This window comes from Rattus rattus, chromosome 11 (genome assembly GCF_011064425.1).
Source record: "Rattus rattus isolate New Zealand chromosome 11, Rrattus_CSIRO_v1, whole genome shotgun sequence".
NCBI classification, from domain to species: domain Eukaryota; kingdom Metazoa; phylum Chordata; class Mammalia; order Rodentia; family Muridae; genus Rattus; species Rattus rattus.
Genome location: NC_046164.1, coordinates 69,362,582 through 69,386,519, shown reverse-complemented (window position 1 = coordinate 69,386,519; position 23,938 = coordinate 69,362,582). Strand labels below are relative to the sequence as shown.

The window sequence follows — 23,938 nt, the reverse complement described above, 5'->3', positions numbered from 1 at the left end:
GAATCCCTTGCCTGCTTGCTCCTCTATCCATTCACTCCTGACTCCCTCAAGCACTTCCTGAGTCCTGGGGGGGATATGTAAACAGAACCAAGACCCTGAGGTCTCCAGGGAGGTGGGAACATCTAAAATATCCAATGCGTTTGAAGCCCTCCCTGGGCTGCAGCTTCTTCTGTGGCTCACTCTGTGCACCCCATGCCCTGCTGTTTGTCTAAGTGGAAGGATTATATCTTCCACATTGCATCAGCATTTCGATCATTGTACAAAACCCCAGACAGACTCTCAGGCCGAACCCGGCTTTGTCAACAGACTGGGAACTTACTTTCCCTGAACTGCTAGAAAGTGGCGTACGATGACCTCAGGCTGGGCCCATCTGGAGCCCTCAGAGAGTGCTGTACGCTTTTGGAATACACTTCTGTTCACAGACTGGGATTTTGCAGGTAAGTAACCAAAGGCTCAGAGAGGAAGGCAGCCTGCCTGGCCATGTGCCGAGTGTCTGGTCATTCTACAAATTGTCAAGGATGTGTTGGCCCACACAACCTTGTGACTGGAGAGCTTGTGACTGTATGAAAAGCCTTATGGCGGTTGGGAATCATCTCCCTCTTGTGTGTTGGGTAGAGAGAATGGCTAGTGTTCGTTCATGTGGCTGCCATGACTGGTCAGAAGGAATTGCTCTTGGCATCATGGTTCAATATGGAGGACCCTGGTTATGGGGCTGACAGGCAAAGCTTCAAATTGTCTGTTGAAATCCTGACCCCTTCAATCAAGGGTACCAAAACAGGAAGGGTGCTTGGGACTGGAGCAGGTCTAGAGAGTAAAGGATGTGGGACAGAAAGCCTTGCTCACGGCACCTTGCCCTACAGACAGACAGAAGCCAGGGCCTGTTGTTTATCACAGAACTGGGTCACAGCAGCCACCATAGGCAAGGTGGGTTTCTCACACAGAAGAATATTGTGGGTATTTAAACAGAGAAAAGAAGCAGGTGGGTGGGGTCAGCAGAGGGCCTAGATAATCAGGGAAGGGTTAGAGAGGAAGAAAATGCACATGCATATGCACAGGTACACACACACACACACACACACACACACACACACACACACACACACACACACACACACACGCCAGTGAGCGCCCACTATGCACCCTTAGATGCAGGAAGTTCTTTTTTTTTTTTTCTTTTTTTTCCGGAGCTGGGGACCGAACCCAGGGCCTTGCGCTTGCTAGGCAAGCGCTCTACCACTGAGCTAAATCCCCAACCCCTGATGCAGGAAGTTCTACCAGGAGCCTGAGCAGCTCAGGTAACATTGGTGTGATTGGTGGAAGACACGCAGGGCTGGGGGCAGCTGCACGGAGCCTGGGAATCAGAACTTGGGAAGTCTGTAAGGGGCAGTGGAGAACTCCCTAGGCTCCAGCCATGACTAGCTGCTGGTGAAGAGAAGTGGACTGGTCCCCTCTGATGTGAGACCTCTGTGGTCAGAGGCTGGGCAGCCACAGCTGTGTGACTGCTGTCCTCTGTCGAAGGTGTTTGGTGAGGCTGACTGCACAGAGCTGGAAAGATGTGTACGCTGCTAAGAGGCGGGAGGCGCTTTGACTGTGTGTGCCAGGCAGAGGAGGCTTCGTAGAAGATGGAACGTTAGAGCTGGTGTAGGGGAAAGCATAGGAGTCTGCCGCACGGCTTCTCTCACAGCATTTCCTTCACCCTTCCCTTTTGGACCATCATCTGAGCCTGTGACACACTGGGAAAGGACCTGAGAGGAAACCTCTGGGTTCCCTTGTCTGATCTATTTGGGTTTCAATGTGTACTTTGATCATGCCCTTATCAGCGTTGGACTCATCCCATCATGCAAGGGGCTGACAATTTAGTGGGTGAGCTGGAAGCTGCTGGTTGCAAGGGACCCTGTTTGGCCGGGTCCTCAGAACTGCCTGGTGACGCATTGCTCCCTGGGTCCTTCCGAAGTCTCAGAGGAGGGAGCTGAGGAATACAGTTCCACACTGTCTTCGAGAGGCTGCGACCATACTCAGAGCCAGAGGAGGCCCTCCATACAAATATCAGATGGTGACACAAGACCCTGGAGCACACAGGGGACACAGTGGCTCCCCCATGACTCAGTGGATCCTGGTCCTGTGTGATTGTGGGCACACAGCAGCTCAACGTGCAGGGGTGAAGAGAGGGAGGTGCCTTGAGGCGTCTGTCAAAGGGAAATCTGTTTCCAGACACTGCCTGCGCCTGGGACCTACAGGATCCTGTGAACTCTGCAAAGGGAATAGCCCCTCCCAGCCACACCCCATCCCCCACTGTGATATCGAACCCAGCCCTTCACAGTGTCTGTGAGTCACTCATTACCTCCCTGACAAGCTTGCACCACCCTAGCTCGGCTGCCTCTACCCTGCCTCACTTCCCCATCCCTGCTTTAACATCCTCCTTCTACCCCTCTGCTTGGAGTCACCCAGCCAGAGAGCCAGAGTGGCCCTGGAGATGCCAGGGTACCAACTACTAGCTTGCCAATGAGATCCTCACCAAGGCTGTCATTGAGAGCAAGGCAGACTCCCAGGTGGATGATGGTCTGGGTTATTCAAGTGGTTATTCCACTCCTTGTTGGAGTGAGGAACAGGGAGACACCCCTGCACCCCACACACTGAACATGGTGTGACTGGAAGGAGGCAGGGACCCCTCAAGAGCCGGTGTGTACCGCACAGCCCCTTGGCCTCACAAGTGCTCAGGTTTGCTGTGGCCATGGCACAGGAGCTCGTGCTAGAATGTTCTGCCCTTCCCACCCACCTCCCTTCTGAGCTCCCAGGGCCTGTTCCCCACCATAACTGGAACGTCCCTCATCCTCTACCTCTGGGAGCCTCCTGACCTGCTCACAGATTGCTCCTGCAAAAGATTGGGCTCCTCTGAGCAGGTCTATGATGACCAGCGCAGGTGGTACTGGAGACCCACCTGAGGCCTAAGTGAGAAAAGGTGCAGGAGAGCGGTGTGCAGACAGCGCCCTGTGATTGCTGCTATGGGGTGTTCAGGAGTAAGAAACTAACAAGAGGGGTAGAAAGCAAGGTAAGCTCCTTTTGAAGGAGCTATTGGTGTGAGATCATGTGGGGTAGGTAGGAGCTCATAAGCCCAGGAGCATGAGCGGCCCTGCGTGGTGGCGTCTCCATTAAGCTTTTTGCAGTAAAATACACGTGACAGGAGTACAGCTATTGGTGGTGACACACCCTCCTATGGTTCTCATGATCATGTCTGAGATAGGCCTCAGTGTTCCAGAGATAGACCAGGACCCAGGGAAGGCTGACTTGCTTAGAGTCAGTCACTTGAATTGGATGTTGCTGCACCCCAAAAGACCTACATGCTGATGCCACGGTTCCCAAGGTGGTACTGCTGGGAGGTGGGGTGACTGAACCCGATTTGGCCTAAGCAGATTTTTCTGCTGCCCCTGCCGGCAATGGTAGAATTCTCAGCTCAGGTGGCTGAATTGCTGTTGATGGCTGAGAGCCAATGTGGAACTGAGTCCCCTCTGATGCTTGCTTGATCTGTCCCCCCAGAGTCTCTGATCCCTATACCCTAGAGGAGAAAGGCAGTCCTCAACTGCTGAGGTCAGGGCTAGACTAGCCTCTCTTGGCCCTAACATAGGCCATGCCGGGAACGGGTGTGTCTACAGTCATCTCTGAATATGACTGCTTGGTGGGGCCTTTATGCTGGGCTCTGGTCTAGAGTGAGTTCATTGGTCCTTTCCAGCCCCCCTGAGGCAGGCATGATGGGAAAGTGAGAGGAGCTATGGCAGTTCTGGGAATGGGGAAACACGGCCAACTGAGGAGTCAATACCCACTATCATCCTCCTAGGGCAAGCCTGTCTCAGTCTGCAGACAGGAAGTTCCCCTTCCCAGTGAGTCTGCCAGGCTGATAGGTCTCCACAGAGATGTTCTCACCCTGCTGACCGGGTCACAGAGGCATCCTTGACCTCCGGGAGCCAGTGCCTCAGCTCTCTAGAAATATAAGCCTCCCTAGGACACAGGCTGTCAACCCTAGTGTGACCAGAAGGACTGGCTTTGTAGAGATGTCACAGTGGGCAGAGAAGGGCTGAATGGATGCTGTTTGCCCACTAAAGCAACCTGAAGCTCTGGCCCAGGTCACACTGAAGGAGGGTCTCTGTGATCCTGACCCCAAGCTTCTCAGCTCCCTCCACACCGGCATCTATCTGTCCTGGGACAAAGCTGATGCAGAGTAACTGTGCTCCCAAGAGAGTGGATACAGCCCTACAGGGGTGGGGCTCATGGCCTCAAAGTCAGGCCATGTGTGACAGAAGGTTGACTTGGGAGACACTAGGCCTCCTTTCAAAGCCTGGCTTCTGAGCAGTGGGCCTGCAGGCTGCTGCAGCCTTCAAACAGGCCACAGGGCTCCTAGACCCATGCTACTGGGACAGCAGTAAGGAGTGTACCAGGCCCCAGCCTCCACCACCCATGCCTGCCTTAGCAGAGATTCTGCAGGCAGCCCTGTCCCCATGTTGTCTTCCTCCTGTCATTCGCAGAAACTCAAGATTGGGCTTCTTTAGTTACAGACAATGGGACAGATGGTCTGAGAGGTTAAGATAGTGTCCTTTGTTACTTAACCTTGGTAACCTTGGTACAGCATGGTATGGCTGTTGGGATGCCCTGGGCTCATGAGCATCCTAAAAGAAAACAGCATTGTAGCAGGGCCAGCCCAGGGAGCACCATAAAGCTCTCAGAGCACCTCACCTTGAGCAAGTCTCACCTCAGTCCCAAGGCAGCCCCTTTGTTTCAGAGCTGATCTACCTGAGTTCAGAGAGATCTAACCCCAAAGGCCCTGCAGACTAAGGTAGCTGGCAGCTGAGGACACCTAGTGGCTGGTAACTTGCAGACTGGCAGGCAAGTGATGGATGACCTCACCCAAGTGCCCTTAGTTACCATGACAACTCTCACTGAACCCAGACTAGGTCACCACTACCTTTTCTCTTCAGCACCCCTCCCCCCGTGACCCAACGCACCCAAGAATGCTGTCTGTCAGCAGCTGGCAAAGGGCTTGGTTTGGAGGAGGAACTAGTTTTGGAAAGTTCTCTGCTGATCCCTGGTGGGGAGACAGGGAGAAGCATCTGCTTCGGGAGGGGTTTGAAAGGAGAACAAGACTCCTTGGTTTTCAGTAAGGTTGGATGGAGTGGACACCCCAGTTCCTGCCTGAAGTACTCATTTTAAAGGGGGACTTGGGGAGAGTACAGTGTTTTAGGATACATGGGGCTTCAGGACACTGTGACATTCAGTGTCATCAGAAACCATTAAAGGGAGAAATTGTACTTATTTAAACATGACTGAAGGAGGAGGGGCTTGGAGCACTGCAGGCCACTTACAGCCCCACCTTCCCCATACCACGGTGTCCCTGCTTAATAAAGGAATTATCTGAATCACATTTCCTGGGCTGGAGACTCAAGAGGTCTTGGAGACTAGGTGACAGCAGAGGCCAGAGGGGAGCAGGCAATCTCAGGGCTGGAGAGGGTGGCCATGAGGCCACCACATTTACCAGGCATGTGGCTCTCCTGACACCATCAGGGATGAAGAGGTTCCCAAGCTGCTCTCAAGATGTAAGGTGCCACGTCCTTCCAGGCAGGCTGGCAGGGAGGTCACTGTACTTGGTAGTCTCTGGGCCTCAATTCCTCCCTGCTGTGTGGTAATGGATAATCTGAGTCCCCACATCTCCTACTGCCCACGGAGGCCATCATGTCCTGAACTCCTCTCAGGCAGGTACGTGAGGATGAACGATGCAGACTTGTGTCATATACATGAGTGAGTAGAGAGGAGGAGAGGTCACCTTAGGTCCTGCTGAGGGACTCCCAACACCTTACCTTTTGATAGGCAAGGGGATGGAGGACTGAGGTAAGTGATTGCCCAAGACCACACCGTGAGAGAGCCTGCAGGAGGCCTTGCTGACACCTGCTGAGTGCAGTCCTCACTGCAGACAAGGTGGGGCTAGACTGCGGTGTGGGTCCAGAAAAAGGATGAGTTAGGGCCACAGTTGCTGAAAAATATTTACTACTGTTTGGTCCTTCAGTTACCCCCAACCCTCAGCAAAATAATAATAATAATAATAACAACAGTAGGTTGCCCATACCCCAAGAAGAGGAAGAGTCCCGTTGTACGTGCCCCTTCTCAGGTTGTCAGGATGGGTAGCCAGGGGCCAACCAGGGGGCCCGGCTACAGAAGTGCTGGGGCACCAGGTTGGTCCTGCGGAGATTCAGTTCTGAGGCAAAGGTCCTTGCTTTTTGGTAGAAGAAGAGGGACATTTCTCGGTCCATGAGGAAGTTGTGGTAGATGGTGGCCAGGCGTGTGTAGATCTTCAACTGAGCCTTCTTGTGGCCCAGGTCCACGGCTGCTGCCAGAGCCAGCTGGTAATACCCAGCTGCATCGAAGGGGTCCTGTGGGTACATGTGCTTGTGCTAAGCCCACTCACTGGAGTGTGGGGGTGCCCGGAGTGTGGGGTGCTGGGATGGACTACACCATCCCGGGGCACTCTGATATATCTACCCATAACGGGCAGGGGTTGGGATGGAAATACCTTAAGTGATGCCCAAGGGCCACATGATCCCAGGCTCCCTCTCAGGCACTCCCTACCATGATGGCTGACCAACAGGGCCACATCAGGACACTATGGGAACATCCCTTCTTGTTCTGTCACAATCACACCTTAGCCTCTTTCCCCAACATGGCTGGAGCTTCCTAGTCCTTGTGTTTGGACACCTTTCCTTGTTGTTGGTTTTTGTTCTTTTGTTTTTTGGGGGGGGGGACAGGGTTTCTCTGTGTAGCCCTGATGGTCCTGGAACTCACTCTGTAGATCAGGCTGGCCTTGAACTCAGAGATCTGCCTGATTTTTGTCTCCTGAGAGCTGGGATCAAAGGTGTGTGCCATCGCCGCCCAGCTGGACATCGGTTTTTTAAAAATCTGTCACCACTAAGGGTACACCAGCTCATGTGCTGGCTCAGAGAAGCTCCAAGCCCAACCCAGGTGTGATCCAGAGACCCAGGTGACCTGGAACAGCATTATGGCTACCTTCCTGTGCACACATTCATGTCCCTTTCCTGAAGTTCCCTTCTTCCTCCTAGATCCCAGAGCCTAAGGCCTCAACCTGTCATGGCCTCTGCTTCTTCTCTCCTGAGCCTCTCTGCTGTCTATATCCGACCTTGCCTCACCTCCAGTGGCCCCTGGACACATCCCACAGCTGCCTCCCGCCTTAGCTTATTCAGAGGTCTTTTCTCACAAGAGTGGCTGAGGGGCTTCCTGAGACCCCACCTAGCCTGCCTTCCCTGTCACATCTGGGACAGCCCTCTCAGCTAGCAACAAAGATCTAACAACGTCTTCTTTGTACCAGCCCCACAGAGCTAGGACCCAAGAACAGAGTGGGACACACAGATGGTGGGTACTCTTCACCCTGGGTTCAAGGCCACCCCTCCCTGGCTAACTCTTGGGATGTGAGGAAGCATGGGAGATACCCGGCACCTCAGTGGATAGAAGTTCTTGAGGAGAGGGCATTCAGCTATGTGGGAAGGACAGCCAACGTGTGTGCCTCTGTATGCACCTGTGTGGCAGCTTGGAGTCACACATGTGCCTGAGTTGTGACCAGCAAGGATTCAGAGAGGTAGCCTGGGGTCAGCATACCCCTTCTTGAACCTCAGTTTCCTTCACTGTGAGACAGGATGGTATTATTTCCACCCATCCCTCCCAGGTGACCAGGAAAAGCAATGCCACAGAATTCCAGTAAGGAACTGTGGAGAAAGGTGGGTTTCCTGGAAGAGGCACTGTGGTATGGGCTGTATTCTGCAATGTGAGTGGTCAATGTTTATACACATCCTTGTCTTTTTACATTCTTTTGGGAGAATCACCACACTCAGGAAGCTCCCTAATGACTTTCCCACTGCTGGTATATGGTACCCTGTGTTACATGAGAGGACCAAGAGGGTAGCCCTGTCTGCTGTCCTCTCTGGCTTCAAACATCTAGGCCTTGCTCCAGGAGAATGGAGGCCTTTCCTGGGAGGCAATGACTATAGTGTAGACCCCACCCACTCAGGCGGAGCAATGACTCTACCCCAGGCTGAGCCCCTACCCCAGGCTGAGCCCCTACCCCTTTAGCCCACCTTCAGCTCATAGAAGATGATGTCACCCAGTACCAGGTAGACCTTCACATAGTACAGGGTCTCCTCATCGAATTCCAGGGGCGAGGTGCAGAGCGACAGAGCCTTCAGGAAGAAGTGCTCGGCCAGTTCCCCATGGCCCAGCCGGTGGTGCAGGGTGGCTAGCCTGTGGTAGGCCACTCTTTCATTCAGCCGGTCACCTAGGGGTGCAGGTAGAGGGGCAGGTGTGAGGACACCACCCAGCAGGGCGTGAGCTAATCAGGAGCAAGCATGCAAATACAGCACCAGGCGACACAGCTGTGGACATTCACAGACTTAGCCAGGTAACTCTAGCCAGTCCTTTCCTGACCGGGACATGCTTTCTCATCCATAAAGTGTCTTCCTTCTACTTCCAGATCTGCAAAGCTGCAGGCTCATACACCCCACTTCCTGTCTGCATGGAGTTGCCCGGCGATGCCTTCAGCTAAGCCCATGATCTGTGCATTCCCAGGCACCAGGGTTCGCACAGGGACTGGCTGTGGCTGCTGCCTTGTAGGCTCAGCACAATCTATCACCTTAGGTAGCCATGCTCACCAAAGCTCTAGGCTTTCCCCGGCACGGGCAACCTGCAGGGGTGGGCGCGAGTGCCCATTCAAGGAGCCTGTATACGCAGCACTTTGAATCCAGTTGCACATCGCCTTCAGGCCTGAGGCCCCAGCCAGCCCACTCAGGGCTTTGTCCCAAGAGGAACAGAGACACTCCTGGTCAGTGATCAGTGCTGGACAGAAGGTAACCTGACATTAAGCAACAGGCAGCAGACAGTGGGTGAGGACAGAAGAGGCGGGAAAGGGAGGTGGGAGAGGGACAACACACACAAGTCCACCTGTGTGACGAGCAGGACAAGCCAGCCCGCATGTGGTCCAGCCAGAGAAAGAAGCAGAGAAAGCCTGTGAGCTTTGCTCTCTCCTCAAGTCCCTGCCAGCTCTGGGCTCAGCTGTGGCCAGGCACTGCTGGCTCAGCAGAGCTGCTGTGGGCCTCAGTCAGCCTCTACAGGAGGTGGGAGAAGCCAAGCAACGTCTGCTCTGCAGACCTGGGCCTGGAGGCCTAGTAGGATGGGGTGCAGAGCAGGGCACAGGACTCACCTAGGGTGATGCTGAGTGCCAGGGCCTCATGGGCAAACTCTAGGCCCTCCTGGGGTGCCTCCAGTGCAGACAGCAGGGCCACCAGCTTGTTGCACAGGCGCAGCTCCACTTCTTGGTCTCCTACAGTCACAGCCAGGGGCAGTGCCCGGTCCTGTCCATACATTGAGGTTAGACTTCTGCAGTGCCCACCATGCAAAATACCTCCTGAGCCCACATGTGTGCAAGGAACTGTCACCACCCTTTGTATGGTCTTCCCATGGGACAGAGGTCGGTTCTATCCTGACACCCCAGGCTAGGAGCTGGGTTACTCCAACATACAGTGGCCACTCACCCGGTAGAAGGACACAGCTTTCTCCCGCTCCCAGGTCCCATTGAAGAAGATGTCCCCAGCTGCCTCAAACAGTTCCAGCCCCAGCTTAGGGTCCCCGGTATACAGGGCTGCATTCTGTGCCACCTGTAAGAACCGGAAGTTCTCTGGAGACTTACCTTCCAGAGAGGCTGTATCTGAGATGTGTGGTCTTACACTTGGAGACACCGACCTTTCTCCTGTCCCTATGGGCATGTGGCTCTGAGGAGAGGAGCTTTCAGGACCAGAGAGCTTAGAAGCACCAGTTCAGCGGCATCCCCAGAGCTGAGTAGGTGTGGACTGCCCAGGTGAGCAGGGAAGAACTCAGGCCTGGCTTCTGGCCTGCCCACTATGTTCAAAGCTGGCTGCCCCTCCTGTGGCTCCCACCATATCCTATTGCATCCTGACCCATCCATACCCACTTCTCTCCTGTCAGTACCACAAGACAGGGCCTGAGGCTGTGACTTCTCTGCTGTGTCTGGGGATGTCTGCAATACCTGGTATACAGTAGGAGTCCAACAAACATCTGTGAGGTAATAAATACACTCACACTCCAGCTTCTAGGCTGGACCTTAATGTTCTCGTCCAGTAGATGGCGCTAGCTCCCCACCCTGACTCAAAGCTACTTGATCTCTGGCTCAGCCGGCCCTCCCATTGCTCTCTGAGCCCTGGGCGCCTGGATCCTAGATCCTCAGTTCACCAAGCCGCTCCTGTGCTCCTTGTCTGTCCAGATCTCACCGTGTTTGGGAAGCATCACAACTTGTGTGATAAACATGTTTTGAAGTAAGCATACCATGAGCTGCTGAAGCAAGCTCTTCTGGGTGCAAACTGAGTGGACATGGCATTCTCACATACACTGAGCGCTCGCTATGCACCGACAAGAGGCGGGTATTACACGGGGGTGGGGTGGGGTGGGGAGGCACCTTCTGCCCAGGGAGTTCAGATGGTTATCAGAGAGGCTGGGCATGGGGGGAAACTGAGGGAGTCAGAGTGGGAAGGAACTGAACAGGGGTACTCAGCAGTGATGGGCAGGTGAGAAGGATAAGTGGGTAGATATATGGGTGGATGGGGGTGCACAGATGAGTGGGTGGACAGATGAATGTGTGGGTGAACAGGGAGATGCAATGAATGGATGAGCGGGTAGGTGGCTGAAAGGATGGATGGGTGAGTAGATGGATGGATAGGTGGGTGGATGGGTGAGTGAGTAGATAGGTCAGAGGGCAGATGAATGGGTGAGTGGGTAGTTGGGCGGGTAGGGTAGGTGAGTGGACAGTTAGGTAGATGAGCAGGTGAGCACAGGGCAGTGGGTGGGTAGATGGGTGGGCTGGGTAGTGAGGGAGGGAGCCAGTCCATCCTGCCAGCACTGAACGCACCTGGATGTACAAGTCCACCAGCTCATTCTGACGGAGGATATAGTAGATCTTCCCTGCCTGCAGCCAGGCACGTGCCTCCTTCTCCTTCTGCTGCAGGTCAATGAAAATCCCCAGGCTCCGTTTAGTGTAATCCAGAGCCGACTTGTAGGCCCTGGGGTCAGACACAGGCATCAGAACAGGATCTGCCTACAGAATGGTCTGGAAGGTCAGGACCTGAAGGAATCCTCTGTGGGCAGCATCGTGTCCTGCCCCAGGCACCCGGTCACAGCATGGGAAGACGGGGGAATTCTTCAGAGGGAAGACAGACAGCTATGTGTAAGGGGCTCTCTATGCACTATTACCCCCAGCATGCTGAATCCAGCTAGTAATGGCTAGCTGTGTGTCAACCTGACATAAGCTAGAGTCATTTGGGAAAAGGGGGTCTCATTTGAAAAAAAAAATGTCCCCACCAGACTGGACTGTGGGCAAGCCCACAGTGTGTTTTCTTGATTGACATGTGAGGGCCAACTTACTGTCAGCAGAGCTACTTCTAGGCTAGTGGTCCTGGCTGGAGAAGAAAGCAGACTGAGCAAGCCATGGGGAGCAAGCCAGCAAGCAGCATCCTCCATGGCCTCTGCATCAGCCCCTGCTTCTAGCTTCCTGCTGTATTTTGAGTTCCTGCCATTACATTTCTCAGTGATGGGCCATGATATGGAAATGAAAATAAACCCTCTCTCCCTTCAAGTTATTTCTGGTTGTGGTGTAGAAACCCTAATAGACAGTCTGTCTTCTCTGGGAGACATTGGCTTACAGCAGAACTCAGATCCTAGGCCAGGGCTTTGCAAACTTGTACATACTGCAGTGTTACCCAGGACCCCTTTCAGCAATGGCTGTCCCTGAGGCCTGGGTGGGGCTGAGCACCTTCAATACGTTTCCAGGGAGATGCACAGCAGCCCAAGGACATATCCAAGAAGCCTGGCTCCAGACCACTGTTCCCGCTGTGAGTTCTGTGCTAGCACAGGGTCTCTCCTGTTTCCTAACAGGGTCTTCCGTGCTCCAGTGCCCCTGCCTTAGGGGAGGTGTCCTGTTGAGGATTTTTTACCAATTGGCAGGCTAACCAGAACCTCAGTATAGGTCACACCTCAAACATGGCCCTGAGACCTGGCTCCAGGGTAAGTTGGCTCTGCCCTCTGTGGTGAGACGCCTGAAGAACATGTGGCCACCATTGGACATCTGGTGGGTGAAGGACACTCAACTGGCCCCAGGCTGACAACTAAAGATTAGGGGCAGGTGTGTGGGGGGGGTTATTTCACAACAACAAGCATGGCATGAGTGGTTTGAAATGGCTGGACTGATGACCCTTGTTTAACTGAGAAAACAAGGATAAGAGGGCGGGACCCCATCAGAGCAGGGATCATGCTGGGATGGCTATGTCACAGACAATGAATGGAATGACTCTTAGCCCTGGAGAACTGGGGCTTGGCTGGTTCCTGAGGAGAGGGGCTCCCCAGGGTTTCTGTGCCCCCAACACCACTGCTCTTACCGCTCAGTGCCCAGCGACAGGTAGAGCTGACTGATGGCCTCCAGGAGCTGCCCCTCCAGCACCTTGTCAGCGGTCTTGCGTGCCAGAGCCAGTTGGAACTCATGGTAGATGACGCATCGCACCTCATTGGGCATGACCTTACTGTAGAAGTGGCACAGCTTTTGCACCGCCTGTAACTGACCTGGGTGGGGACACGGGGAGGATGTGTTACCCTCCTGATTCAATTACCTTTGAGGCACCCCAGTGCCTCTCTGTGGAAGGATTGAAGGCCCCACTGTATGACTCCTTCTTCTTCACTTCTGAGCAGGGTCCTCAAAAAATGGGGATCCCAAGCTCAGAGCTAGGCTATATGGTCTATAGAGTAGTACACCGTGAGCTCTCATCAACTGACATGTGGGGGAAGCATGTAGATAGTGTGGATCAGTTCAGCTGGTCCAGGGGAAAGTCCTGCCCAGGCTTTGGCCCAACCTACCCCTTTTGTTTTTGTCTTAACACACTCTTCCTATCTCCACCCTGGCAGCTCAATAGAGTTGGACACACACAGCCCATAGCCAGCATCTTTCCTGGCGCCTGCCATATAGGACAATGGATTCATCCTACATCAGGCTGTGCTCCACCCATAAGTCTGTGCTCCATCCGGGAGGCAAGCCTCCAAGCCATGGCTCACTGGACTATCCCAAAGCCAGGGGCGGGGAGCCAGAGGGCATCCCCAACTGTCAAGACAACTTGGAAATCAACACAAAGGCAGATGGCTTAGCTGTGCCATAAGCAGACCAGATCTTGAGGGTTCAGGTCTTCTCAAGGGCTCATAGGGCAGTCTCTAAAGACACGCTCCAGACCACTGACCAAGTCTCAGGAAATGCAAAAGGACAGAAGTCATAGGGAATGTGTTCTTTGGCTACACGGGAGCAAAATAAAACTATACGGTGAGTTCAGGGCCAGGTAGTACAACTAGTGAGGTCTTATCTCAAAGACTGGGAATACAGAAAGGTCAGAGTGTTTATCTAGCATGTGTCTGGCCCTAGGATAGTTTGTTTACTCCTGACAACCAAACAGATGGACAAACAGGAATCAGTAACAGTAGAAAGTTTGGTAAGTTCATGGAGATATGAAAGCTAAGCTGCCCATTTCTGAATAGCCAGAGGTTAGAGGAAGAGACACAAAGGAAACAGAAGCATAGAAGTTTAAGGGATGCCTGGGTTAGAGACATGGCTCAAAGGTCAAGAGCACTGGCTTCTCTGACAGGAGACCAGGGATTGATTCCCAGCATCCACATGGCACCTCACAACCACCCAGGCCTAGGGCATCTGACGTGGGGATCTGACACCTCTGCTGGCACCAGGCACACACGTGGTACACAGATATACACGAAGACACAGGAGGAGGAGGAGGAAGTGGTGGAGGAGGTGGTGGTGGTGGTGGTGATGGTGATGATGATAATGATGGTGATAGAAACTTGAGGGATGTTGAAAGCCGAGCCACGGGGGAAACTGATAGCTTTGAGTGCTTTTGATGGCCATGGAAGGGAGGGGGAAGAGATAGAGAAGGTGAGACTGGAGAAAGGAATGGGAGGGAGACGGGTGGGAGACGGGAGGAGGGGAAGGGAGGAAGAAAAACTCCAAACCCCAACTTCTGTCTTAATGAACTACAAAGGATCAACTGTGTTGCTGGTGAGAGGTAGTAAGAGGAAACCCACAAAGTCCAGGTCTGGGGCTTTGAAAAGACTGACAGAATTATAACCCTCCCATCGGACTGGCCAGGGGAAAGAGGTTGTGAATTTCTAAAACCAGAAATGAGGGGTGTATTGCTGGCAGTCTTCACGGAAATGACCATGAATAGCTGCCCATCAACGCACCAGAATACTTTCCAGAAACACACGCTGCACCAACACTGACTCAGTGGTGAGCTGGCCTGTGGCCCTGGGGCCATCCCTCAGTCTCCCCAGCGGAGGAGAGAGACCTATAGCTGGGTCCTTAGCGGATTCTGTCTAAGTCTGAAGCTTTGCATCTGAGGAGGTCTGGCAGGGATGGGCTGGGGTAGCTACGTGGTCAGGTTGCTGAGGCTGTGAAAGTCTGGCCCTCAGAGGCAGGATGTAACCTGAGGTTTCCTGGGTTCCTTTCATGCCAGAGTCTATCCTGCCAAAGCCTTCCCTGCTGGACCCTGCACACAATCCTTGGGGGATTCCCTCCCTGGCTCCCTCCACACAAATCATGTCCATGACACCTCAATTGTATGTTAGGTTCTCTTCTGGAGAACAGACTCCAGGCAGACCCACCTCCACCCACCTCCTCTCCATCTCGGCAGCCACAATGAGTGTCCTATAGACATGATGGCTCCCTGGTCCTCTCAGGAAAAGGGACAACCCATAGGCTAGGGTTCCTAAGGATGCTTAGACCCCAGCTGAGGCTTAGCATTCAATACTGCAAGGTGCATGGGTGGAACAGCTCTGTCCTCAGCTCCTCCAGCACTCCCTTCTTGACTAACCTTTCCTCAGATCTTTAGTCAAAGAAGTGTCCCCAAGCCACAGGCTGGAGTAGAGCTGCCCGTGAGCACAATGACAACCCTCTGTGTGGCTGTTCTGACCTGGCCATCTGTTTCCTGTCCACCTCCTGGCCCTAGCAAGAACATGGTCTCACCCTTGGGTTGGGCCTGGATAACACCTGTACGAGGTCCTTGTGGGTGACTTTGATCAGCTCTGAAGCCCTGGTGGCTTCTAATAAAGAGGCCACGTGAGGTTGTCAGGGTTGCAGAAGACAGAACTGGGGGTCCAGCTCACAGAGCCTTGTGTTAGCTCAGTGGGGCCCCAAATCTCAGTGTTATGTCTAGGATGACCTCCATCTCAGTATGGGGCAGTAGAGAGGGGTTGTGGAGTCCTTAGAATAGTGGTTCTCAACCTTCCTAATGCTGCCACCTTTTAATATAGTTCCTCATGTCTTGGTGACCCCCCCCAACCACAAATTTACTTTTGTTCCTATCTCCCAACTGTATTTTGCTCCTGTTGTGAATTGTAATGTAAATATCTGTTTTGCGATGGTCCCAGGCAACCGCTGTGGAAGGGTCATTTGACCACTCCCTAGGGGTCGAGACCCACAGATTGAGAACCACTGTCCTACAGTAAGGTCCTCTCAAGGCATCCTCCATGTCATATCCAGTCCAGCACAGGAAGAGGTGGAAGAAGTTTGCCTCAGAGGTGATGGCGAACATCTCCAGGTTTCTACTACTCAGTGGGTAGTCTCTGTCCTCTGCCTCCCACCCCAGGGTGTTCTGAGAAGGGAATGACTTGCTTTCTCAGAAGCCGGCATGACTCATGTAGACCCCGGAGGAGGCGTGGAGGGGGAACAAGGTCGGTACTTACTCTCCAGATGGTCCGTCTCCACAGCCACCAGAAAGGCCCACTCATAGTAGCACTTGGCCTGCTGGGGGAGGGCCCGGCGCGTACACAGTTGGCCCAACCACAGGAGCACCTGGGTGAAGTCACGGCCACACACGCCACTGGGCAGCTGGGAGAAGAGCCCCACGGCCTCCCGCAGGTAGTGCTGGGCCAAGCTGCGTGCGCCAGCTTGCAGGCACAGGGCCCCAAAGTTAGCTAGGACCACTGCCTGGCTCTGCAGGTGGCCCTGGCTGTAGGCCATGTGCAGAGCTCGGAAGTAGCCTTCAGCAGCCTGCCGGGTCCTGCCCATCCTCTTCAGGGCCATGGCCACCATGTTCATCATAACACATTCCTGGTCCTTGTTGGCCACGGCCGCGTCTGAGACGCACTTCAGGATGTCCATGGCTACTAAGCTTTTCCCACAAAGCAGGTGCAGCCAGGCGAGCGCCACCAAGCGGTCCACGACAGGGTGGACCCCAGCTGCAGTGTCAGCTTCTGCAGCCTGAAACATGAAGGCTATGGCCTGGCCGTACTGCTGGTGGTGACTGTACAGTTGAGCCAGGCTGGCATAGAGCGGCCCTCGCAGTGCCTGTCCCGTGCCGGGAGGCAGAGAGGCCAATGCCTGTCTGAGGTAGTGAGCAATCTGGGAGGGAAGGCTATGACCTGTCCTCCTTTGGCTGTTCGGTCCAGGAGCATTCTGGAGTACCAGGTCCACACTCCTCAAGGAGCCAGCCAGAGAGCATCTTGTCCACAGTGAGGACACCCTGAGGCAGCTCAATGCCAGGTGCGGCAGGCACTTCCGGCCATAGATGTCCGCCAGAAGCAGGTAACAGTCTTCAGGCCACGAGGCCTGCGGGGTCCCCACATCCCTGTTGAGGCGAAGCAGTCTCTCCAAGTATGGCAGTGCCTCCTCAGGCTGTTTGAGGTGGGTGTAGTGCCGGGCCAGCAGGAAGCAGGCCCGGGCCTCGGCCTGGGGGCTGAGGCCACAGACGGCCCTGCGCAGTGCGTACTTCAGGAGCTCGGCATCTGTGCTGCAGGAGTGGCCGGGCGTTCCCAGGAGCAGCGCTGCGGCTTTGGGTGCCAGCTGCACACACTTCTCCCCGTTCTTCTGCTTCAGGTACACAGTAGCCAAGCTGCTATACACGGCCGCCACCAGAGAGAGGTCCCCAAAACTTCCCTCCAGAGCCCCCAGGGCCTCTTCAAAGTACACCCGGGCCTGGGATAGTTTGAGCTTTCGGGCACACAGCCGCCCCAGCAGGAGGCAGAGCCTTGCCAGGGCCATGCCCAAATCGACTTTCTTGGCAACTCCTCGGGCCTGTGCCAAGCATTCAGCCAGCTCTTCTTCATCATCAAAGCTATAGAGTGCGGTGCTCAGGCAGGGAAGTGAGATATCATACAGGCTCCGGAACTGGGCCCTATAACCAGGGGCACTCAGGACCTGCAGCAGTGAGTCCGGAGGCTCAGGGTCTGTCCAGTCATCGTCAGGATCCAGGCAGAAGGGGGGGTCCTCAAGGTCCGGTGAACTCACTCTGCTGGACACCGCTCCAAGGCTCCAGGATGCTGGGTCTTCAGGGTGGTCAGGGCAGGCCTTGCACTTCTCTAAAACGTTCTTTACCATGTGCAGACTCTCATGTGGCTCTGGGTTCAGGTGAGGCAGAGACATTTCTAGAAGTAACAGAAGGCCAAGTTGGATCAGCTGTGGACCTGAGTCCCAACTTGACCTGCGTGGTGTCCCCCACCCACTGTTCCACTAGCTGCATGTCCCTGCTGCCCCACTTTCTGGATGACACTTTCTGATTCCACAACACTAGGGTCTGAATCAGTCAGTCCTGATTCCTCCTGTCAACCTTCCTGCCCAGAGTTTTTGAGACCCCGAATGTTGGAGCAGAGGGATAGCTTGCAGACAGTTTCTCTTTAGAGAGAACTGAAGCCACCTAATCATCCAGTCCAACCACAGGAGTGTGACTCTGCAGGACCCTCAGACTCTAGAAGCCAGGAAATCACTGACAGCCAATTGGCACAACTAGTCAGCATGGGCTCAAGGGCTGCTGCAGAAAACAGACCAAGTTAAGCATCATGCCTATCTGTGTGACCTGTGTGCCCGGCGTCTATGGAGGGCAGACATATGGGGAACATAGTTCAGTGGTAGAAAAGGTACCTAGCATGCACTCAGCAACACATACACACACACACACACACACACACACATATACATATACACACTCACACACACACACACCACCCCCACCACAACCACCACACACACACCACTCCCAACAAACACATATACACACTCACATATACACACACATGCAATCACTACACACACACCACACATACACACCACACACACACCATACATACACACACACACACATACACACACATATAAACCCACACACACACATACATAGACACCACACACACACATCCACACACACACATACACACCCACATACACCACACACCACACACACATACACATATACACCACACACACACATACACACATATACACACACCACACACACACATACACACACATATACACACACACATACACACACACATACACACACACACATACACACACACATACACACACACATATACACATATACACTCACACACACATACACATACACACACACACACACACACACACACACATGAAATGAAGGCAGAAGGCAGACGGACAATGATGACAGGGATGTTTGTCGTGGTCATTGGCCTCAGCTGTATCATGGGAAAGTGGTAGTAGTCTCCTTGGGGAATGACCCAGGGACAGTTTATAGATTGGCCACTGAGCACAATCTACCACTGCCTGCTAATGAGACCTTAGTCTCAGACAGGTGCAGATCCAAAGCCAAACGCCTCCACCGGGGCAGAGTAAGCAGACACGTATTTCCTACTGGGACAACACAGGCCTAACATGGAGTTATCTGGAAGGAAACAGATGAACAAAGGCTCTGGGATTAATCCTTCTTTGGGATTAATCAGCCTCTTTGCTCTCAAGTGTGAACGTTAAAGCATGCTCTTCCAGAGGACACAGGCTTGGCTCCCTGAACACAGGGCAGCCCACAACCAGTTCCACTGCGCATCCAATGCCCTTTTCAGGCCTCTGTAGACAGTGGGCACACAGGTCATGCAGATACACACATGCAGACAAACACACACATAAAACAAAATCTTTTTTAAAAAATATATGCTTCAGACAATCTGAAGCCAGATGTGGGAGCACACACGTACGGTCCCAGCTCGTGGGAAACAGAAGGAAAATCAAGTGTTCAGACCCTCCCTCACTACATATCATGTTTGAGGGCAGCCAGAGACTAATTTTTTTTAAATCTATCTTTACTATTCTATAAAGCTTTCCAACAGACCTGAGCCTACTGGATTGGTCTAGAAATCCCCAGCCACAGAGGCCTTCCTGACTGGACAGATGGATGAGCCCTAGGGTCTCTGTCAGGACCTGGGCAGAGGATGGGCCACCCAGGAGAAAGCTGTTCCATGCTCATCTGCCTCTGTTCACTGCACCCAGAGCAGGAGGCTGGGCCCCTTCCCAGCCATGCCAGCCTCCTCCTGGCCCTCTTCCTTGAATCCCAGTTGAGCTCAGATGGGTACATTTCTGGGGGTTATCCCAGGCCCCTTAAGGGCTCACATTTCTAGATCCCCTGTTTAGAGCCTCTGGGGAAGATGATAGCTGCAGAGGAAGATGGAAGGGGTATTCTGGGGTGGAGCCTAAGAGAGAGGGACCTCAAAGACTGAGTTAGGGGAAGGGGCTCTCCCTCCAACCCTAACTCCGACCACTACACTCCCCTAGTAGTATAGTCAGGCCCACTGTGGGGAATCTGGATAGTTACATCGGTCTTGAAAAGGAGCCCACAGCAGTGTGGGCTGGAGCGAGGGACGGGACTCTGCCTTCTTGGGAGACCCTGCTGAGGAAGAGGTCTGGGTTCCCAAAGCTTCCAACAGTTGCAATAGAGGAGCTCCAGGCCACCCATCCCACATCCCCCAGACCCTGCAGACACTTGATGGCCAGTGCCCACGGCCTCAGATGCTGCCGCCTCTGTCTTGCGTTCACACCTGGTGAGCCTGAGTTCACACCCGAGACTCAGCCATGAGAAGAGGACCCCAGCCCCGCAGGGCAGCACCTACCTTGTTGCTCCAGCTGTTCTCCGTCAGCTTCTTCTAACCAGTCTAGGAAAGGGAAAAGGGCAACAGTCACTCCTCTACCTGTGCCCTGGGTCCTGCCTCACACAGCCAGGTGAAGGCAAGCTCTGCAGTCACCAGCACCTACAATGACCAGGGCCAGAGAACCCACATTCTCAGATGTCTCCAGGCAAGGACGGAGCCCATGACTACCTCTGGTGCCCCCCACACTCCTACTGAGGGCGCCTGTGATCCTTGTCAGCTTCATGGCAAGCAGAGGCACAGACAGCAAGCAGCAGGACAAACGGGGTTGAGTTCCTTTTGAGGAACTCCCCCCAACCCCCCGGTGGCATCTGAACCTCATTCCCACTTACTTGGGCGAGTACTAACTGCCTGCTGGATTGCCATAGCAACCGAATGAGGAAAAAGAGCTGAAGAAGACATGTAAAGAACAGGAAGTTACAGTAGCAGGCAAAGCTTCAAGGTGTGTTGTCAGGAGGAATTGCACTACCTTTGAAAGTTCTGGGTCCTGGAATTCCAGAGGCCAAGTAGCCTAGGCCAACCAACACCCATGGAGCCTGTTCTGCCTGGGGCTGGGAGAAGTGGATCTGACCAGCACAGGCAGAAGGACCAGCCTTAGTTCTGTTAAGGGTGCTGTCAGATCACAGTGGGACTGCAGGTCTCCCTGTCCGCAGAAGCTGAGAGCCCAGTGTGTCTGCAACTGGTGCTTGGTGCCAGGAGATGGGCTCCTTCAACACCCAGGGCCTCAGGATTACTTTCTGGTGTCACCAATCCCTGACGTCTTTGTATTCTAAGCCTGGGTGTCTGCACCAGACCCTGAGGACACTCTCTTGGCTTGCCTTTCTCTGGTCCCTAGTGGGGTTTCTTTATTTTTTTTCTTTCCAATTACCATTTATTTTATTAAAAGTAAGTAGCAACACCTCCCTCAACTCCCCTCTACTACTTCTATAAGCAAGGGCTAAGACCTCTGCCCACTGCCCTGGGAGGAACTTCTCAGCAATTCCAACAGCCCCCTTTCCCCTCGTCTTTGCCTTTCATGATCCCCCACCCCCACCCCGTCTCTGTTAAAGACACTCATTAACTTCCGCCTTCTAATCTGACGTGCCGGCAACTGAGACATAGAAAACCCATGCATGTTCAAACTCAAGGGGAATATTCACTGCTTCTTTGTGGGGATGGCCTGGGGGAGGCTGCAGAGTTGGAAAGGGAGCAGAAGAGTGGATCCCTGGGGAGCTTGGAAAGAACCAGAAGCATCCAACTAGTGTCCAACTCTCTTGGAACTAAGGCAACAGTATATCAAAACAGTGGTGGCAGACAGAGAGGGCAGAGTCTGACAGTCACCTGTGGCCTTGACCAGACCACTGGGCTCCACCCAGCTGCAAAGCATTTGGCCCACATCCTTCATCCCAGTTTCTGCTCAGGGAAGACTCTAGGTTAAAATGACTTAGCCAGCACAATCTTGTCTCCACAGCTAACAGAGACCAGAAGTGCCACACTACCTGTACCTACCCAGGCTGCATGTGGTACACACATCTGTGCCAGATGTCCTGCTCAGGAGCCGCCGGGCATCCTCGTCTGAGAAGTGAGCCTCACTTCTGAAGAATGACCTTTCTTCCTCGCTGAGGAATATTGCACTTTCCAGGCTGGGAAAAAAAAAACAACCTTATTTAGAAGAACTAATTCTCTCAAAGCCCAGGAGGCCCAGGGTGGGTGGGCAGAATGGAGTCTGGCCAAGACGCTCATCTTCAGGTGAACCAAGTTTAGTGTCATTCCAGGACTGTGGGACAGAGCCACAGGCCAGCTGAATCTCCCTCCCGTGTGAGCCAGGCGGCTCTTTCAGTGCATTTCCTTGCTCCTATCTCACAGAGGATGCACCCCCTGGGAGCTGTGTTCTCTTTTCTAGGATGGAGACATTCAGGGATCACGGTCAGCAGCCAATTATCTCGATAGCTGAACTTGTGGCTTTGTCTTTTTTGACGACATTTCACAGTTAAGACCAGTTCTTCTCTCATTAGACTGCTGGCCCCACTCAACCTCAATGAAGACACTAAACGTAAACAAAACCTGCTGTTGAGGAGAGCAAAGGCTGAGCCCAGGAACAAGAAGGCCTGTGGTTGGGCTGAGAAGCTAAGAAGTAAGAGTCTGTTTCCCAGATACAACCATCTACAACTCCAGTTCCAGGGGATTCGATGCCCTCTTGTGTCTTCTACAGGCATCAAGCACCCACATGTGTACAGACAGACATATATGCAAGCAAAACACTCATACACATGAAATAAAACAATCTATTTTTTTTTATATTTAGATTATAAAGTCCTGGGAAGGTGAGTGCCAGGCAGATTCTCAAAGCCCACTTGAACCATCCCCTGTGAAACCCCCATCCTTCCCACAGTACCCAGCACAAGGACAGGGCTCATGTGGCTATGAGATCAGGCAGAGGAAATCAGGAAGGGACAGAGGCACAAAGGGAGGAAGATAAAGGAAGGAGGCGATTTTGCCTGTAGGAGTAAGTCAGCAGGGCAATGTGAAGATTTAACAGGTATAAAGAAACCACAGCACAGCTTCCGGCCTCTACCCAGTGAGCCTCGGCTTCAGAAATAGAAGAGAGGAAAAGGTGACTGAAGGCTGTTAGGGTGGAGCAGGTGCCACAGTATGTGTGACATGAATGCTGGAATTATCTTTGCTTGTGAACAGCAGGGTGGCAAACATGAATTTCTTGGCTTTTGACACCTGCCCTCCGGTTATACTCGAGATCCGACTTCAAGAGGCACTTCTGCAACGGGGCAAAGGGTTGACTTGTATCACTGATCCTCAAGGCTCTGAGGACAAGCAGGAGGGGAGGGAGAGAGAGAGAGAGGAGGGGGGGGAGAGAGAGAGAGGGAGAGAGAGGGAGAGAGAGGAGAGAGAGGGAGAGAGGGGGGGGGAGAGAGAGGGGGAGAGAGAGGGGGAGAGAGAGAGAGAGGGGGAGAGAGAGAGGGAGAGAGAGGGAGGGAGAGAGAGAGGGAGAGAGGAGGGAGGGAGAGGGGAGGAGGAGAGGGAGAGAGAGAGAGAGAGAGAGAGAGAGAGAGAGAGAGAGAGAGAGAGAGAAACAAGCAACTCAGGTGAGAAACTATCATCAACCACCAGCAGGTAAGGGATGTGGCTGTGTTCTCCTTACCTGCTCTGTAAGTCTAAGATCACATCAAGACACATGAAAAGAAGAAACACTAGACTGTTCCAAGCTGGGAGCTCCCAGGTTCAGGGCAGGAAAGATACCAGAAATATTGCAGTGACAGAGAAGTGGATACAGTCCCTTGCTGTGAAAGATGATGTCAGCACCCCCAACACTCTGGGTTGACAGGGAAGAATGGACTAGACCCCAGCTTGTCCAACCCTGACTCCTGTTAAGTTTGGAACTCTTGAAGCCACAAGATCCTGCATCTGTCAAAAGGCCCAACAACAGAAGAAGCATTCCCCATAGAGCTGTGCCATCTCTGTAATGAGAGACCTTGAGACACAGGCCACAAACCACACTGTTGTCCCAAGAAACAGCTGAGTTAATGAGGTTATCATGATGTGACACTGCCTTTCAGAAAGGGAGAATTCTGTCACTGGAGCTGAGTGGAGAGTCTGTGGAGGTGTCCCACAAGGCATGTAGACAGACTGTGACCCCATCCTCCGTGCATACTGACTTTCTGATAGGGTACCAGGAAATGCTACTCTAAGTATAATCAGCACACAGGTCCTGCCAGTGTCTACCTGTTCTGACTGACAGATGGAATGCTTTAAATCCGGGAGGGGACAGAAGGGGTTGGTTTCATAGTGGTGCCAGCTGCCTTAGAGACTGCATCTGAGAGTTGCCTATGACATCCAGTCCCCTAGCAAGCCCACTGAAACATCTCTAACTTGAGGAAGGCATGGCTGTAGAGGG

The 23,938-nt window shown here is 53.4% G+C and overlaps 1 protein-coding gene across 1 annotated transcript in view; it reads right to left on the bottom strand.

Moving 5' to 3' along the window:
* Positions 1 to 6,008: 6,008 nt before the first annotated feature.
* The window catches only part of Sh3tc1 (SH3 domain and tetratricopeptide repeats 1), a 41,690-nt gene continuing 23,760 nt past the window's right edge, over positions 6,009 to 23,938 (bottom strand). Inside the window, exons 10-18 of the mRNA XM_032916615.1 lie at positions 21,538 to 21,671; positions 20,014 to 20,055; positions 15,841 to 17,520; positions 12,486 to 12,666; positions 10,964 to 11,114; positions 9,576 to 9,698; positions 9,245 to 9,395; positions 8,127 to 8,323; positions 6,009 to 6,413 (exon numbers count right to left, since the gene is read on the bottom strand). Coding sequence (XP_032772506.1) covers positions 6,156 to 6,413; positions 8,127 to 8,323; positions 9,245 to 9,395; positions 9,576 to 9,698; positions 10,964 to 11,114; positions 12,486 to 12,666; positions 15,841 to 17,520; positions 20,014 to 20,055; positions 21,538 to 21,671 — 2,917 coding nt within the window. The 3' untranslated portion in view covers positions 6,009 to 6,155. The remainder of the gene's footprint in view (positions 6,414 to 8,126; positions 8,324 to 9,244; positions 9,396 to 9,575; positions 9,699 to 10,963; positions 11,115 to 12,485; positions 12,667 to 15,840; positions 17,521 to 20,013; positions 20,056 to 21,537; positions 21,672 to 23,938) is intronic.